At 35.8% G+C, this 16,147-nt stretch overlaps 2 protein-coding genes across 2 annotated transcripts; both read left to right on the plus strand.

Moving 5' to 3' along the window:
- Positions 1–1,762: 1,762 nt before the first annotated feature.
- On the plus strand, positions 1,763–7,808 carry LOC115920595. The gene has a single exon (XM_030976662.1). The coding sequence runs from the start codon at positions 1,770–1,772 to the stop codon at positions 7,377–7,379; it is 5,610 nt and encodes a 1,869-aa protein (XP_030832522.1). The 5' UTR covers positions 1,763–1,769; the 3' UTR covers positions 7,380–7,808.
- Positions 7,809–8,585: 777 nt separating this feature from the next.
- Positions 8,586–15,810, plus strand: LOC115920596. The gene is made up of 3 exons (XM_030976663.1): positions 8,586–9,994; positions 10,335–10,448; positions 10,826–15,810. Exons 1-3 carry the CDS (start codon positions 9,548–9,550, stop codon positions 11,009–11,011), a joined length of 747 nt encoding a protein of 248 aa, XP_030832523.1. The 5' UTR covers positions 8,586–9,547; the 3' UTR covers positions 11,012–15,810.
- The last annotated feature ends 337 nt before the right edge of the window (positions 15,811–16,147 follow it).

A 16,147-nucleotide genomic window follows, 5' to 3' on the forward strand; every position in this document is an offset into this window, starting at 1 on the left:
ATGCCAATGATTGGAAAAGTACAGATCTAGACAGGATTTTGAATAACGGTAATGAATTATATTGTTACATACGGCGATCCACTTCACTCGACAACCAATACTTATTGATATCTGATCTATTTGAATATTTGGATGCGTACAATGAATTGTTTAACATAGTATGCCGTGAACCAGTCACTGGATTGTTAGATGGAGATGAATTGATATTGGCCCAGTCTCTTTCGATGACATTGAAGCAAGCACTCGAAAAAGAACTCTGTACTGATTCTGATGCATGTTTTGTGACATTTGCTAGAAGTACTTTCATTGTATTATCTGGTCAAGATGGTTTTTTTATATTTGATTCACATTCCAGAAGCAGTCGAGGTTTCCTGATTTGTAACGGACACAGTGTTGTACTTCGTACTCAAAGCTGGCAAGGTGTGTACAAGCATTGCATGAGGTTAGCAAAATCAATGGGATGCCCCCTGCACACCGAATATGAAGTAACTAGTGTATGTGCTAAAGCAACTTCCGGTAAGAATGAAACCTTGAAAGGCTATCCACAGTTACAGGATTTTGTTTGTAATCCAATTCCTTCGTCAAATACACACAGTGAAAGTCAGTCTGGAAGCTCTGGATGTTCCATACATTGTGAAAGCTTTGATGAAGTTCAAATATTGGATGAGAGTGTTTCCCCACAAAAGATGATTGATAACCCAAATGTATTTCTCTTCCCTGAAAAAGCAAATGAAACGATCAGTCATGATGTACATTATAACGGTCAGGAATTAAAACTGAAGAGTGTGACAATTACCTTAACGAAACTAAAAGAACCACCGCTGAATAAAAGTTGTCTTTTGAAAAGAAATGACTCTATCAAGACAGAATATGTAAATGAACAAAATGGAGATTTCAAAAATTGTACTAAATGCGGGAATGACTCTGATAGATTAAATTTAGTGAACAAAGTTCAGAATTCCAACTCTATCTTAAGCAGAAAACGAAAATTGAGTAACATTGAAAATGATGCAAAAGTCGATGTTGACCTTGGTAATGAAGTTCGAAAAACCAAATTGGTAAAAATGAATGAGAACGACAGCTTAAGAATTGATGCAAGCGAATGTGCTGATAGTAATGATGAATTAATAATAATTGGAGAAGTTCATGTTGGAAATGTAGACCATGGAAAGAAAAAACGTAAACACAGACAAAGTTCTAATCAAAGAAGGGAGCGCAGTAGACAGCTTATGAGAGAAAAACGAGCCTTGACCAAAGATGAAATAATTAAGAAAAAGGAAAAGTGTCTTCACAATGCGCAAATGAGGAAAATTAAATCGAAGAATAAATATCAAAATGATTTAACCTATAACATGGAAAAAATAAATGAAGTAAAACAAAGACAAAAAGAGAATTACAACACTAATTTATCACACAAAATAAAGCAAGGAGCTTATGTGAAACAAAGGCAAAAAGAAATGTATAAAGAGGATTCAAATTTCAGGAACATACAGCTAAATATTATGAAAACCAAATATCATTCTGATTTATGTTATAAAAAGAAAATTTTGTATAGAAATAAACAAAAATATTTGAGAAATGAAGGATTTAAAGAAAATGTTAAAACAGCTATGAGGACTAAAATGAAAAATAAATATTGGAACGATGAACTATTTAAACGAATGCACAAGAGTAGAATAAGAAGTAAATACCAGCATGATGAACTATTTAAACGAATGCACAAGAGTAGAATAAGAAGTAAATACCAGCATGATGAACTATTTAAACGAATGCACAAGAGTAGAATAAGAAGTAAATACCAGCATGATGAACTATTTAAACGAATTCACAAAAGCAAATTAAGAAGTAAATATTTGAACGATGAAAATTTTAAGGAAAAACAACAAGATATCATGAAAAAACAAATGAAGAAATTATATCACAACGATCAACAATTTAAACATACAAAAAAGGCAAATATGAAAACATTGTCCAAAATTAGATATAAAGGCAACGAATTTAAGGAAAAGAAATTGATGAGCTTAAAAATGAAATATAAAAGAATTGAAAAATATAGGCAAAATGTAATAAAACAAAATCGAAAAAGGTCTGTACTTCGAACGGTAAAATTGTCCGAGTTTGATATTGTACTTGAAGAATTTAGAAAGATAATTTCTCATGGCCCAGAATATGTGTGCTGTGTATGCTTAAAACTTCTCTTTGAGAACCAGGTATTGAAATGTAAAAAGAGTAATTATAAAATTCACACGTGCATAAGTGAAGAATATTTGCATGTTTGCAATTCAGAATGCCGGTCAAAATGTTTAATAGGCCAGTCAGCCAGATCGACACTTTGGATATGCTTTACCTGTCATAGAAAATTGCAAGCTGGAAAAGTACCTGCAGAAGCAAACATGAACAATTTACAACTACATGAAGTTCCAGAAGAACTTGCCAATCTGAACAATTTAGAACAGCATTTGATTGCATTGAATATCCCTTTCATGAAGTTAATGGCCTTGCCTAAAGGTGGTCAAAATGGAGTCCATGGCCCAGTCGTGTGCGTGCCTTCAAACACTTATGAAACAGTAGATATGTTGCCAAGACCACAGACTGAAGATCAATTGATCCGTGTTAAACTCAAACGAAAATTGTCGTACAAAAGCTATTATGAGTACAAATTTGTAGATAAATCTAACTTGCTCAATGCTCTGCAGTATTTAAAAGCAAATAATAAGTGGTATTTTGATGTTGCAGTAAATGATAAATGGGAAAACTCACTTGAACGAAATGAAAAAGATAATGAAAAGGAAGAAGCAGTGGAAATTGGTGGTAAAGCTCGTTTGGCAAAATATTGGAAGGAAATGGAAGAACAAATTGATTACATTTTGTCCAAAGACAAAAATGCTAATGAAAACATGCAAGACAACAGTAAACTACAACAAAAAATAGATGACAACAACACTGAAGACGATATGGAAGAACGCTTACGCGGTATTCAGTTAGACTCATGTCTCCAGCCGGTAGATATTGGACAGGAAATATTAGATCAGTATTTTGAAGACATAATATGTTGTGCTCCTTGTGAAGGAAGAAGCCCTGTATCAATTCTACAAGATGAAAGCAATGAGGCCAAATGTTTCCCAGTGTTATTTCCTAAAGGTCAACCAACATTCCATGATAGAAGAGATGAAAAAATAACATTAGGACGTTATCTGCATAACCGACTGATGCACGTGGACAATAGATTTGCTCAGAATACAGATTACATCTTTTATGCACAATATATTTATGAAATTCAACAGGTTATATCACAAGTTTCTATCGCTTTAAGGCAAAGTCCAAACAAAAAAGATGATTCGTCTTCAATAACTGCCTCAGATTTGAAAGATGCAGAGAAAGTTAAAAAAATACTAAAATCAGACAAGGGCTATAAATTTTTAAAGCAAATTCGTGGAACACCTCCATTCTGGCAAAAGACACAAAAAGATGTTCTCGCAATGGTACGACAGCTTGGAAAGCCGACATGGTTTGCTTCTTTCTCATCTGCCGATATGAGATGGCCAGAATTAATGAATACATTGCTTAGACAAAAAGGAGACACCAGGGAATCGAGTGAATTAGACTATACAGAAAAATGTAATCTTTTAAGATCAAATCCAGTAACAGTTGCCAGAATGTTTGATAAAAGATTTCACACTTTTATGAAGAGAGTTATTTTATCTCCCGCTGCACCGATTGGTAAAGTAGTTGATTCATTTTGGAGAGTAGAGTATCAAGCCCGTGGTTCCCCTCACATTCATGCCTTGTTCTGGGTTGAAAATGCTCCACAGTTGGGTATCGATAAAGATGATGATGTCGTACAATTTGTAGATAAATACATTTCTTGCCAGAAACCGGATGAAAAGGAAGATCGAGAACTACATGAAATAGTAAGCAAGGTCCAACAACACAGTAAGAAACATTCTAAATCTTGCACAAAAACGGGAAAAGCGTGTAGATTTAATTTCCCAAGACCACCATCTGAAAAAACATTCATTGTAACACCTGTTGAAGAGATTCCAGCTAAAGATTGTGGGAAAGTGCAAAATAAGGGAAAGGACAATGATCAAATTAAAGCTTCTACAAAGATTAAAGATGATGCAGAGAAATTGTTGAAGTCAGTTAAAGATGCATTATCCAATGGAATCGAGTACAACAGTGTAAACCATCTCTTTGAAAAGCTTGGCATTACACAAAATCAATTTGAGAATGCACATAATGAATTAGCATCACAACAAAGTATAATCATCAAAAGAGAAATACAAGATGTATGGGTGAATCAGTTTAATCCAAGTCTACTAAGAAGCTGGAATGCCAACATGGATTTGCAGTTTGTAACAAATGTATTTGCATGCGTGGCTTATATTGTATCCTACATGTCAAAAGCTGAACGAGAAATCGGAATGCTATTGAGTCATACACTATCAGAAATGAAAGAGGGAAATGAGAACGCAAAGGAAAGCATGAAAAAACTTGGCCAGGTGTACATGCAAAATCGTGAAGTGTCTGCTCAAGAAAGCGTCTATCGTGTTTGCAGTCTCAGATTGAAAGAATCTTCTAGGAAAGTGGAATTCATTCCTGTTGGACCCGACCCTGTCAGAATGAGTTTACCATTAAGCGTTATAAAGAGCAGACCAGATAACGATAATGATGATGATGAGAATGTTTGGATGCCTAGCAAGCTCGACAGATACAAAGCTCGACCTAAAAACGCAGAATTCAGTGATATGTGTCTTGCAACGTTTTGTTCTCAGTATAGAATCTTAACTGCATCCCAAACGCCAAGTACAAGAAGTAAAAATGTCTTTAAATTAGATAACGATCTGGGATATATTCAGAAGCGTACTCGTACGGGAGATGCAGTTGTAAGATATCCCCGATTCTCACCCATCATCTCACCCGAAAAATATTATTTGAGCATTTTGCAACTCTTTCTGCCATATTTTGAAGATGGACAATTAAAGCCCCCAACATTTGAAACACATGAAGAGTTCTACGAGACAGGTTCTGTGAAAATATGTGGACGTGAATTGGAGAAAGTCTGGTCAATTGTCTGTACTAACCGAAAGAAGTTTGAAATGAATGCCGATGCAATTGATCATGCACAGGAGCATCTTGACAAATTTGGTCCACACGAAGATGCATGGGGTCTTTTATGTCCGGAAAAGGAAGTAGAGCGACTTGAACATCCCAAAGAAAATGTAGATGTCGAAGATTGTGATGGAGATCTTGATATCCCAGATTTAAAGAATGAACCGAAAAAAGATGACTATAGCATTGAACTACGTTCAGTAAAAATTTCCAAACAAGATGGACATTCTTTGATGAGGTCTTTGAATGAGAAGCAACAGAGTGTTTTTTACAAAATACGACAGTGGTGTTTAGATAGAGTAAATGGAAAATCGGTCGAACCGTTTCATATGTTTCTAACTGGAGGTGCTGGTACTGGAAAGAGTCATTTGATCAAATGTCTTTACTATGAAGCAACACGTATACTAGCCCGAATGTTGCCACATCCTGATGATGTCTCAGTATTGAAAATGGCTCCAACCGGAGTAGCTGCATACAATATCAATGGCCATACTATACATAGTATTCTTTCTATTCCAATCAATGCACAAAGACTGTATCAACCTCTGAGTGATGAGAAAATAAGTGTCCTTCGAAATAAGCTGGCTGAATTGCAAATTTTAATCATAGATGAAGTATCAATGGTAAATCAAAAGTTGATGTCTTACATTCACGGCCGCCTACGACAAATAAAACAATCACGAGATCAAACTGCTTTTGCTGGTGTTTCAGTTATTGCTGTGGGAGACATGTATCAGTTACCTCCAGTCTTAGGAACTCCTTTATATAAAGACACACTCAATGGTGCATTGTGGAATGCTAATTTCAAGAAAGTAGAACTTGAAGACATTATGAGACAAAAAGACGATACCCAATTTGCTTTTCTCTTAAATAGATTACGTGTAAAACAAGGGGAAGAGATTCTCTGTGATGAAGACCTAGCAATGCTCAAGTCCTGTGAGACTGGTGAAGAATGTGAAAATGCTCTGCATATCTATGCATGTAACAATGAAGTAGATGCTTGGAACAAGAAATTATTGCATAAAAAATGTGGAGATGTGATATGCGTAAAAGCACAAGACATGGACAAAGATGTTAAAAAAGGAAATCAAATACGGGAAAAACCTTATACAAAGATGAAAACCCAGTTGCCTCCTTATCTGTGGATTGCAGTTAATGCTAGAGTGATGTTGCTCAAAAACATTGATGTTAGTAAAGGCCTGACAAATGGATGTTTCGGAAATGTAACAGAAATAATAACGGATCATACAAATTTGAATCCAGTTTGCATCAAAGTTAATTTTGAGAAGGCCGATATTGGTATTCATTCAATCGAAATGTCTCAAGAATCCATTGGTAAGAAATATGTGAGAAAACAATTTCCACTTAAGCTTGCTTATGCTTGCACAATTCATAAAGTACAAGGTTCGACATTAGACAAAGCTGTTGTATCATTAAAAAATGTATTTCAATCTGGACAGGCATATGTTGGGCTTAGTCGCGTTACTTCGTTATCTGGACTTGTGATAGAACATTTCGATCCTAAACGTATATATTGTAATCCAGAAATTAAAGAACGCATTGAGATTATGAAGCCGTTTATTGAGAATGAAACTTCCGAAGATATTCACGATTATAACTTTTCTTTGGTAATGCAAAATGTACAAGGATTAAAACAGCATTTTACTGATTTCAAATCCCAGTGCCAATTTGTGAATGTAGATTGTATTTGCTTGACCGAAACATGGATTAATGATGATGATCTCTGTGACGTTGTTTTAGATAACTTTCGATTTTATCATCAGCCACGACATCTGTCATACTGTAATTCTGGAGTTGGAAATGTACTCAAAGAACAATCGCACGGAGGTGTTGCAATGTATATCAAGAATACATATTCAAGTAGATTAGACATATCTGTCGACAACTTAGAGTTTATTGCAATTCTTGTCACCAAACCAGTTTCTGTTGTGATTTCAGTTGTTTATCGACCTCCATCATATAGTATCAAATCATTCTGTGAATCATTAGACAATTTGCTAGATGTATTACACAAAACAAGCATTAGGTGTATTGTGATGGGAGATTTTAATGAGGATTTGTTTAAAGGTTCTTTACAGGTAAACAAGCTAATGTGTAATAAAGGTTACAAACAGCATGTTGTTAATGCTACTACTGAGAAGGGAACATTGATAGATCATGTGTACAGCAAGGGACTAGATTTATTGGAAACAGAGGTCATCCCTACATATTATAGTTACCATGAAGCTGTTAAGATTGCTTTTTAATATTAGTAGTAAAATGAGAAGAATAAACAAGTAAATTTCTTAATTTTGTTGATAATTAAACATTTTCATTTATCATGTCTTCATTCTTGCAAAAACGAATATGAATATTATTCCTTCTTAAAAGGGTTGTCAATATTTTGTTGGCTTACCGTACACTTATCAATGATATCATCTGCCATGGACATCACATTGAAAGCAGGTTGTAAAGTTGGTAAAAACCCTTTTCTTAAGGTGATGAGTTAAAGGATTTATGTGTTGTCACTCCTTGCCTTTCAAACCTTAGTATCTTTAAACATCACTCACATCATGACATGTACATGTATTTCGAACTTATAGATCATATTTGAGAAATCTAAAACAATGGTGCACATTTAGAATACTGGATTGATAGGTGGATGGATAACAAGATCATACATCCATGCTTTTTCTTCCCAGATTAAGGATTGTCGACCTGATCCGTATATTGAAGTTGGAACATTCCATGAACCTTGCAAAGTGCTCATTTTTTGACTGGGTTGGAGGAGGAGACAAGGTACGTCACGGTGGAAACCATCACTCTGAAGAAGACACTCAAATCAGAGATCAAGCTTGAACGTGACAATGAGACATGCAAGTATTTAAGTAAAGAAGAGGTTGATATCATATTATATATGGAATATCAAAATGGGAAGGTTAATGATAATGAAAGAATACTAATATCGGGACCCAATGCTGGAATGTTATTCGCTGAAAGATGATTGTTTGGTAGTGATAATGCGTTTTAGTTGAGTAGGTTATTCACTATGATGTAAGTTGTTTGAGTTAATGAAAATTGGAGGGTTATACAGAGATGCCAACCAGTACGATTAAATCATATTTAGTATGATAATAAGAGTGAAATACGATCTTAAAATACAATTTTTCATCTTTTTTCCCCCAAAAAACAAACACGGAATCGCATAGAAACATGTACGAGTAAACCCCTGCAACCCCAACAAAAACTGTGCTTTACAATTTTCTCATTAAATTTTAATGAAAGAGCAAACATATTTCTGAAATTCTACTGGCCCTGGGCTATTTTGAGCAACCCCTGACTGCAGGGGGGGGGGGGGGGGCTGTCGATATTTGAAAATGCAAAGGTTAATTTGCATAAATTTTGAATATGCAAATTTCATTTTATTTTCTTTAATATGTATTATATTGTTTTTTATTTCTTATTTTTTCTAGAGGGCTTAAAGCCAGAACTGTCTATGTCCATTTTTTGTGAAATTCAGTTATGTCCACCAAAGAACTGTATATTCATTTCACTTTGTGTCTATTCAGAACTGTCTATTCCCATGTGTCCATTAGCCATTTTACTTTGATGTTCAGACTGTTTCAAGTACATTCATCAAGAATTGCGCAATACTTGCAGTTTTCTACTCATTAAGCAGATAAGATTCCCTATGCAGCTATTTCACTGATTGTGGCCAAGCAACACCATACCATTGCCCGGAAAAAACGTTATGATAAATAAAAAAGACCAATGTGCAACATGTACGAAGTATGACCAGTTGTCTGGAGATCAGAAGGAGAATTTCACGGAAACCCATCTCGTACAAAAAACAGAGGCTCAAGATGCCAAAGCAGTTCCTTGCATCGTGTAAGACAGAAAATCGTTGTGAATAAGATGGAGTGCAAAAGAGGACATGCTTACAACAAGAAATATGCTGATAAATTTGACTTCGGTGCATCATCAGGAAAGAGCAAACATCATGCAACTTGCAAGGAATGTCGCCGAGATTTGTCAATTTTGCATGGCGGTTGTAATGACATTGTTGTTCATTGCAAATCAAAGCAACACATCACTGCTTTCAAGTCTGAATCGTCAGCACGAGAAATAACATCATGGATGTCAACCTCCAAGGATTTTAATATAACTAGAGCTGAGTGCTTATTTACATCATTTTATTTGGAGCACAATATTCTTCTATCAGCTGCAAGTCACATGGGACCATTGTTGAAAAAAGCCTTTCCTAATTCTGAGGAGGTTATGAAGTTTACCAGTGCAAGGACCAAACATCTTGTCTTGTGCGTGAAATGGCCAAAGATAAACAAGGACAGATCGTTTCAGCCATGAAAGCACGGCCAATTGCAATATCAACTGATGGGAGTAATGTCAGCGACAGTAAACCATACCAAATTGTGGCATGCCTCGGGAAGTGTCAGTGCTTGGTTGCCCCAATCATCTAATTGATTCTGCTGCCAAAGATGCGTCATCTGCATTACCATATTCAATTGACTCGCTCCTTATTGATGTGTTCTACTATCTGGAAGCCAGCGTGAACAGGAAATTGAATCTCAAGAAGTTCCAGATGCTCATTGGGAACGAAGTGCAGGCAGTTCTGAAACATGCTTGTACGAGATGGCTGAGCTTGGGCCAATGCTTGCCAAGATTTATCCAACAATGGCAAGCTCTAGTCCTCTTTTTTGAAGGAGAAGTGTCAGCCGAGCAGAAGACGCCTACTCAACAGACAAAGCAGAAGAAGCCTACTCAACAGACCAAGGCTACCAAGAATAGTGTCCAGACTTCACTTGTTCCAAAGAAGCCAACTCCAGCTGTGAAAAATGAACCTGCTCAGGGATCTCAACTGAAGGTAAGGCTAGAAAATGTATTACTACAAGGCATGTACTCCTTTTTATTCCATTTAAATATGGCCATCATTAAAATTACCAGATTTGAATAGATTAACCCTAGCAGTAGAGAGCTTTCTAAATGTTTGAATTAATCAGCTTTTACTCCTCAAATTGGCAACAGTTATTATCATTTTACACTCTAAAATAGTTTGAAAAAAATACGAAAATGGATATTACGTGAACCAAAATGGTAATTGCAAAATTTAATTTAATGTGTAATTAAATTTCATGCTTATAAATAAGTCATCAATAGTGTTGCAGGCATCGCATTAATTTTTTTAAGCTTGTCTTGTCCTGCAGAAAAAGCCTGCTCACCAAACCAAGATGACTGCACAACTCCAAGCATTCTGCATTCCCAAGAAGGTGTCTGCAGATCCACCACATGTGAGCAAACCTGCCAAGTCTCAGACCCAAGTGAGTACAAAAATTGATCATAATTCGTCGCTGTTTTCACGAAGTGACGGTAGTGAAATAAAATTGCATACAGTTTGCGTGACGATTTTCCTCACTACCGTCACTTCGTGAAAATAGGGACGATATATACAGGGTGACAGTTAAATATGTTCCTTTACATCATTTATTTTTTCTTCTTATTTTTAGGTCATTTACTTGTAAGCTCTTTCTCTTCCAATCATCTTCACTCTGCTGTTCAGTTTACAGATATAAAAATGTATTCAATAATGCTAGTCATCTGCCAAGATTTCAAATGTAGTGTATCTTTTTAATTGTAAACTGTGTCAGTAGTCTTGTTTCTTTCTCATATGGTAATCAATAATTTCTCTACCTCCCAGGTTCAACTTCAAACACCACAGCCACAACACAGTAGACCTGCATCTTCAAGCTCTACTACTCGGGAAAAACGACAAATGAGGAAGCTTCGGATACACCTAGAAAAAAGCAGAAGACTGGGAAAGTTGTTGGCAAGGCAACAGGCTCAACAGTGCTCAAGACTGGAACTTCCAGTCATCCCAGTATGATTTCTAGTAAAATGACTGGAAATGAAAAAACAAGATGTGGAGGAAAAAAAGAAACAAGACAGACAGTAAGAGATAAAACAAGACAGGAAAGAATTCTGAATTCATTGCACTCAAACCCAATATCAGCCACAGCATCATTGCATTTCACAAGAAAAATGTCATCTTTCAGACGAGAAGTCCTCTGATACAAAAGCTAAAAGGAATACTAGAAAGTCTACTGCGTGACTTGTACAGCCAATTTGTAGCTCCACAAGCAATCATTGCAGCCACAGACTTGACCCTTCTGGACTACAAGAACAAGGAGAATCTTTGTGAAGAATCTGAAATGGTCATAAAAAGCGCAACAAGAGAAATTGTGAACACTTTAGATGAGTCTGATTGCCATAAGTTCTATGCAGCAGTGCATTCATATTACACCAAGGCATGTGACTACATTGTAAGTAAGTTTCTATTGAAGTCTGATGTTCTCATCCATGTGCAAGTGGCTGACATTGCATATCAGAAGGATGCCAAATTCACTTCTCTAAAGTTCTTCATCAACAAGTTCCCCTGCATGTTGCTTCAGGAAGAAGAAGAAGACAAGCACAGTGCCCTAGATGCTCTGGAGAACCAGTTCCTTATCTATCAAATTGCTCAGCTTCCGGACTTAGTGCAAAATGAGGAATCTACTGACAAGCAGTGGACAAGTATGATGACAGAAAAGAATGTTTCTGGTGAACTGTGCTATGACAGACTTGCAAAAGGGATTCTAACCATACCCCATACCAATGCTGAATGTGAAAGGGTCTTCAGTCAGGTGCGAAAGAACAAAACTGACTTCAGAGGGTCCATGAGCAACGAAACTCTAAAAAGTGTCCTTATTACTAAGGCTCGCCAAACAACACCCTGCTACATGAGGGAATTTGACTCTGATTTTCCAAAGAAAGCTCGTGATGTGCGCTACGCGCACATGATATTCAGTTTTACTTAAATGTTACTAATTGAAAATTCCAAAGTGTTGGCAGCTATGCCAGGCCAAGGTAGTTGCTGGAAAGAGGACTTTTGTCTCTGCTTCTTTTGATTTGCAAAGTGAATGTCGCTGCAACATTACTCTATGCCATCCAGAACACACATCTCAAAGTCATCGCACACAATTTTCTGGAGAGTGGGCATTCCCACGTGGAATGCAATAGCATGCATTCTGCTATTGAAACAGAAAAAAAGAACATCAATGTCTTCACAATGCATGACTGGGTAAAACATTTTCCACAAATTAAGACGTCGGCTTCCATACAAGGTCATAAACATGTGCCATGGAGACTTTTATGATCTGAAAAATCTCTCACAGCAGATCATGAATAACAAACGCCTAGACGAAGATAGACACGTCTTCAACTGGCTACATGTAAAGAGCTTCCAATACAGGAAGGAAGAGCAAAGCACCATCTGCTACCATCTATAACTACTTGTATGACTACAAGAAGATAGATCATCAGTTCCACGTAATCTGGACCTTGTCTACCAAGAGAAGCATTTAAAAAAGCCTAAACCTTAAGAAGAAGGATCTCATCAACTTGTGCAATAGCCTAGCCATTCCTGAAGAGTTCCATGGATGGTATTTGGCACTCCCATTTTTTAAGTTTCTGACATTGACAGGGTCAAAAGGTCATGGCTTCCATGTATGATGTTTGACCAAGTATTATTTATAAGTTAATGGCATTAAACATAACTACTACACTTTGTCAGATTTTATGCTTGCAATCAAACTTTTAAATGCATTTTTACTCAAATGGCATATTTGGACATAGACAGTTGTGGTTTTAAGTCCTCGATCTATTATTTTATTTCTAATGTATTCTTTTGTTCTGGAATACATCAAGTTACTTTGAGAAACGTATCAAAGCAATTTGATATCAATTCATATCTCCCACTTATACATCTATTTACCTGTATTCACATTTCTGCTTGTACATGTATATATGCAATTGTAGCACTTTTTGATGATATGCGCATACTAATTGCTATGTAACACCTGACAGGTGTATCCAAATTCGATGAAAATGGTATCAAAATGTGCATAAGACTTGAGGAAAAGAATCGAAGAACAACAATGTAAAATTCCAAGCGGTTGCGGCGCTATCTCCAAAAATGCGGGGTGGGGGAGGGGGGGGGGGCTCTTACGCCACCCCCCCCCCCCAAGTACAGTAAGGAGTAAATGACGTTAGCCATATAATTATAAATATGCATTTTTTAAGATGCTTACATATACATGTAAAGTGTTAAAGGGCAAGTTCACCCGAAAATAAGTTGATCTTCATACATGTAAAGTGTTAAAGGAGAAGTCCACCCCAAAAATAAGTTGGTCTTCATAAAAGCAGATAAATGAGAGAAACAAATCAATGAAATTTTGAGGAAAATCAAAAACAAATGAGAAAGTTATAAATTGTTGGAGTTGTAATCAGTGAAGCACAAATTGCAAACTGTGTGACATCACATGCGAGCTCATATCTCATTTGCTTTGTACAAAAAATATTTTGAAAAATTAATTTCCTCAGACGTTGATTAAATGAATACGATAACATTAGCATAAAACCAGTGATCAGTAATAACATCTATCTGAAAGATGAATAAGGGTAATGCTTTTCACCTACTAACAATACTGGTGAAGGTGATAGCAGTAGTAAAGGTAACGGAGACACTGATTATATTTAATATTAGCAGTGACAATGGAAATGTTTCATTCATATTACATTTTTTTATCACCATGTGTAGGTATTGAATATCTTCAAAATTTCTACCATTTCAGAAAACTTGGTTTAGTGAAGACTGGGTCTTGGCGAGTGTCTTTGATATGTTAAGGGAATTGAGGACAAATGATGGTGTAATACCGGAGTTGAAAGATGAGTATGAATATGACATAGTGCTCCGTGAGAAGTTGGTGAAGTCATGGGGGTTAGCCCAGGAAGCCTTAAAAGGTGCCGCAGGAAAATACAAGAAGTATTAGGATATGAATGCTAGAAACAGGAAATTTAATAACGGAGATCAGGGTTTATCTTGCTTCCCACTGATCAGAACAAGTTGTTGCTGAAATGGAAGGGTCCATTCCCTGTGCTGGCGTAAAGTATGACTATGACTACATTGTCAGTGGTGTTCTTAAGAAATATCACATTAATCTTCTCAACAAATAATTTCTCAGGCAGAAGGTTAACTTGTCAGTGGCTGGCTGCTTTGATTTGTGTATAGAGAGTAGGAAGGTGTGTCAAGATTCTGCAGAAGATGCCGAGGATCAGTTTATATTGAAGGTAAATGTGGGTGCTGGGCTTATGCAGTAACATTCAGGAGAAGAATTCCTGATTGCTTATGCGAGTAACAAGTCATTACCATGGGAAGAAAATTACACAATAGAAAAAAAGTGCTTAGCAATAGTACGAGCAATCAAAAAGTTAAAATATTATTTGTATTAAATTGAAGTACACACAGACCACAAACCATTCTTCTATATTCAAGCGAAGAGGTTTGACAATAAGAGAATCATGAGATGGAGCATGATGCTCCAAGATTACAGGTTTCGGCTTGTATCGGTGAAGGTTCAGTATAATGTTACAGCAGATTATATGAGCAGAATGTAAAATGCACTATACTCATGGATTTCTTTTGTCTGTCTACCATTGTAAATTATTGGATGTGTATCACGGTTTAATAACATATTTTGTTAATGTCATTTGTTGAATACATATTGCATTTACCAGGATTATGTAATGTTGAGATTTATTTTATATTGATCTTCCCAGCCACAAATGTATACCCATCAAACTTTCTATGATAGCACATACAAAATTATTATCCTGAGCATATGTTTTGTAGAAATTCATGAAATCCACTACACAAGTTTGATATGAAGAAGAAAATATTACAGCAATATATACGCATTGTAGTTTATGCAAGTGCAGGAATATTACTCACTACATTTTGAACAGAAAAAACAGAAAGAGATGATAATTAGACAGCCACCTTATGTCTCTAAATATATCAGAGAGGGCTTAATGATGCTGAACACAATGGGTTGTGCTCTTTAATGCTGGATAATTGTTTAATTTTGAGTCAAAGACATTGTCTTCAGGTGATGATGTGAACATTTGATAATCTCTACTTTGTATTAACAGGTTATATACAAACTATATGGACATTGACGTATAGCCATGTTATAGGTTTTCAACTTTGTGCAGAATATGTCATACATATTTATACATGGATTGTTTTTATGCTAATTATCCCACAGCATGATATTGTTGTGCTATGTTGGCATTGTTTTTAGCAAAGGTTTTATTCAAAGGTGTTTGTAGACTTATAACCATGCTCAACCTTTTTCATGATATTAACGTTCTGAAGTACGGGTGCTATATAATATCATTTAAAACAAAAAATCAGATTATTGGAAACACGTTTTAGTAATTGCATTTAGAATTGCGTTTAGAATTGCATGTGCAGATTTCAACTCAAATACAAGAGAAATGTAATGTATCTAAGTCTCATGACTTGATAAAAGTAAGAATGTCATATTATTTATTGTACATTATAAAACTTGGTTGATTAAACCATAGGTTGAGAACTGAGATTTCTGGATATACAACTATATGTATATTGACTAGGATTGGTATTTAGTGATATGAGCTATGTTGTGTCATGATCTTCTGATATCATGTAATGGTTGATAAGATGAAGAATGTTATGTTTGACTTTAAAGGTTTACCTTGATAAAGCTTAAATGATAATTTATGTGCAGTAAAAATTGAAACAGTTTGTTCCAAACATTTTCATGAGATATGTAGTAATTGAGTGATTTGTGTATGTCGTACTGTTTTATAAGTATTTATCTAGGAATGTGAGAAGGAAGCTCAGTACCTAGGAATTATTTTTGAAAAGAATATTTTTGTTTATGGTAAAAGTTGTCATGATGACTTTCAATAAGATGATGACTTTAAATAGGAAGAATAGATTTTATTGACAAAAATTAAGGAACATCCAAAGACATAAAAGAGGGAGAACGAGAGCCAGAGGCTGAAAATGGGGAGGGTGAAAGAGTAGAGAAAAGGATCGAGAGACAGAGCAAGAGAAAAAGAGGGAGGCAGAGCAAGAGAGGGAGAGGGTGAAAGAGTA

The sequence above is a fragment of the Strongylocentrotus purpuratus genome, unplaced genomic scaffold (genome assembly GCF_000002235.5).
Source record: "Strongylocentrotus purpuratus isolate Spur 01 unplaced genomic scaffold, Spur_5.0 spur5_scaffold_9, whole genome shotgun sequence".
Classification (NCBI taxonomy): domain Eukaryota; kingdom Metazoa; phylum Echinodermata; class Echinoidea; order Camarodonta; family Strongylocentrotidae; genus Strongylocentrotus; species Strongylocentrotus purpuratus.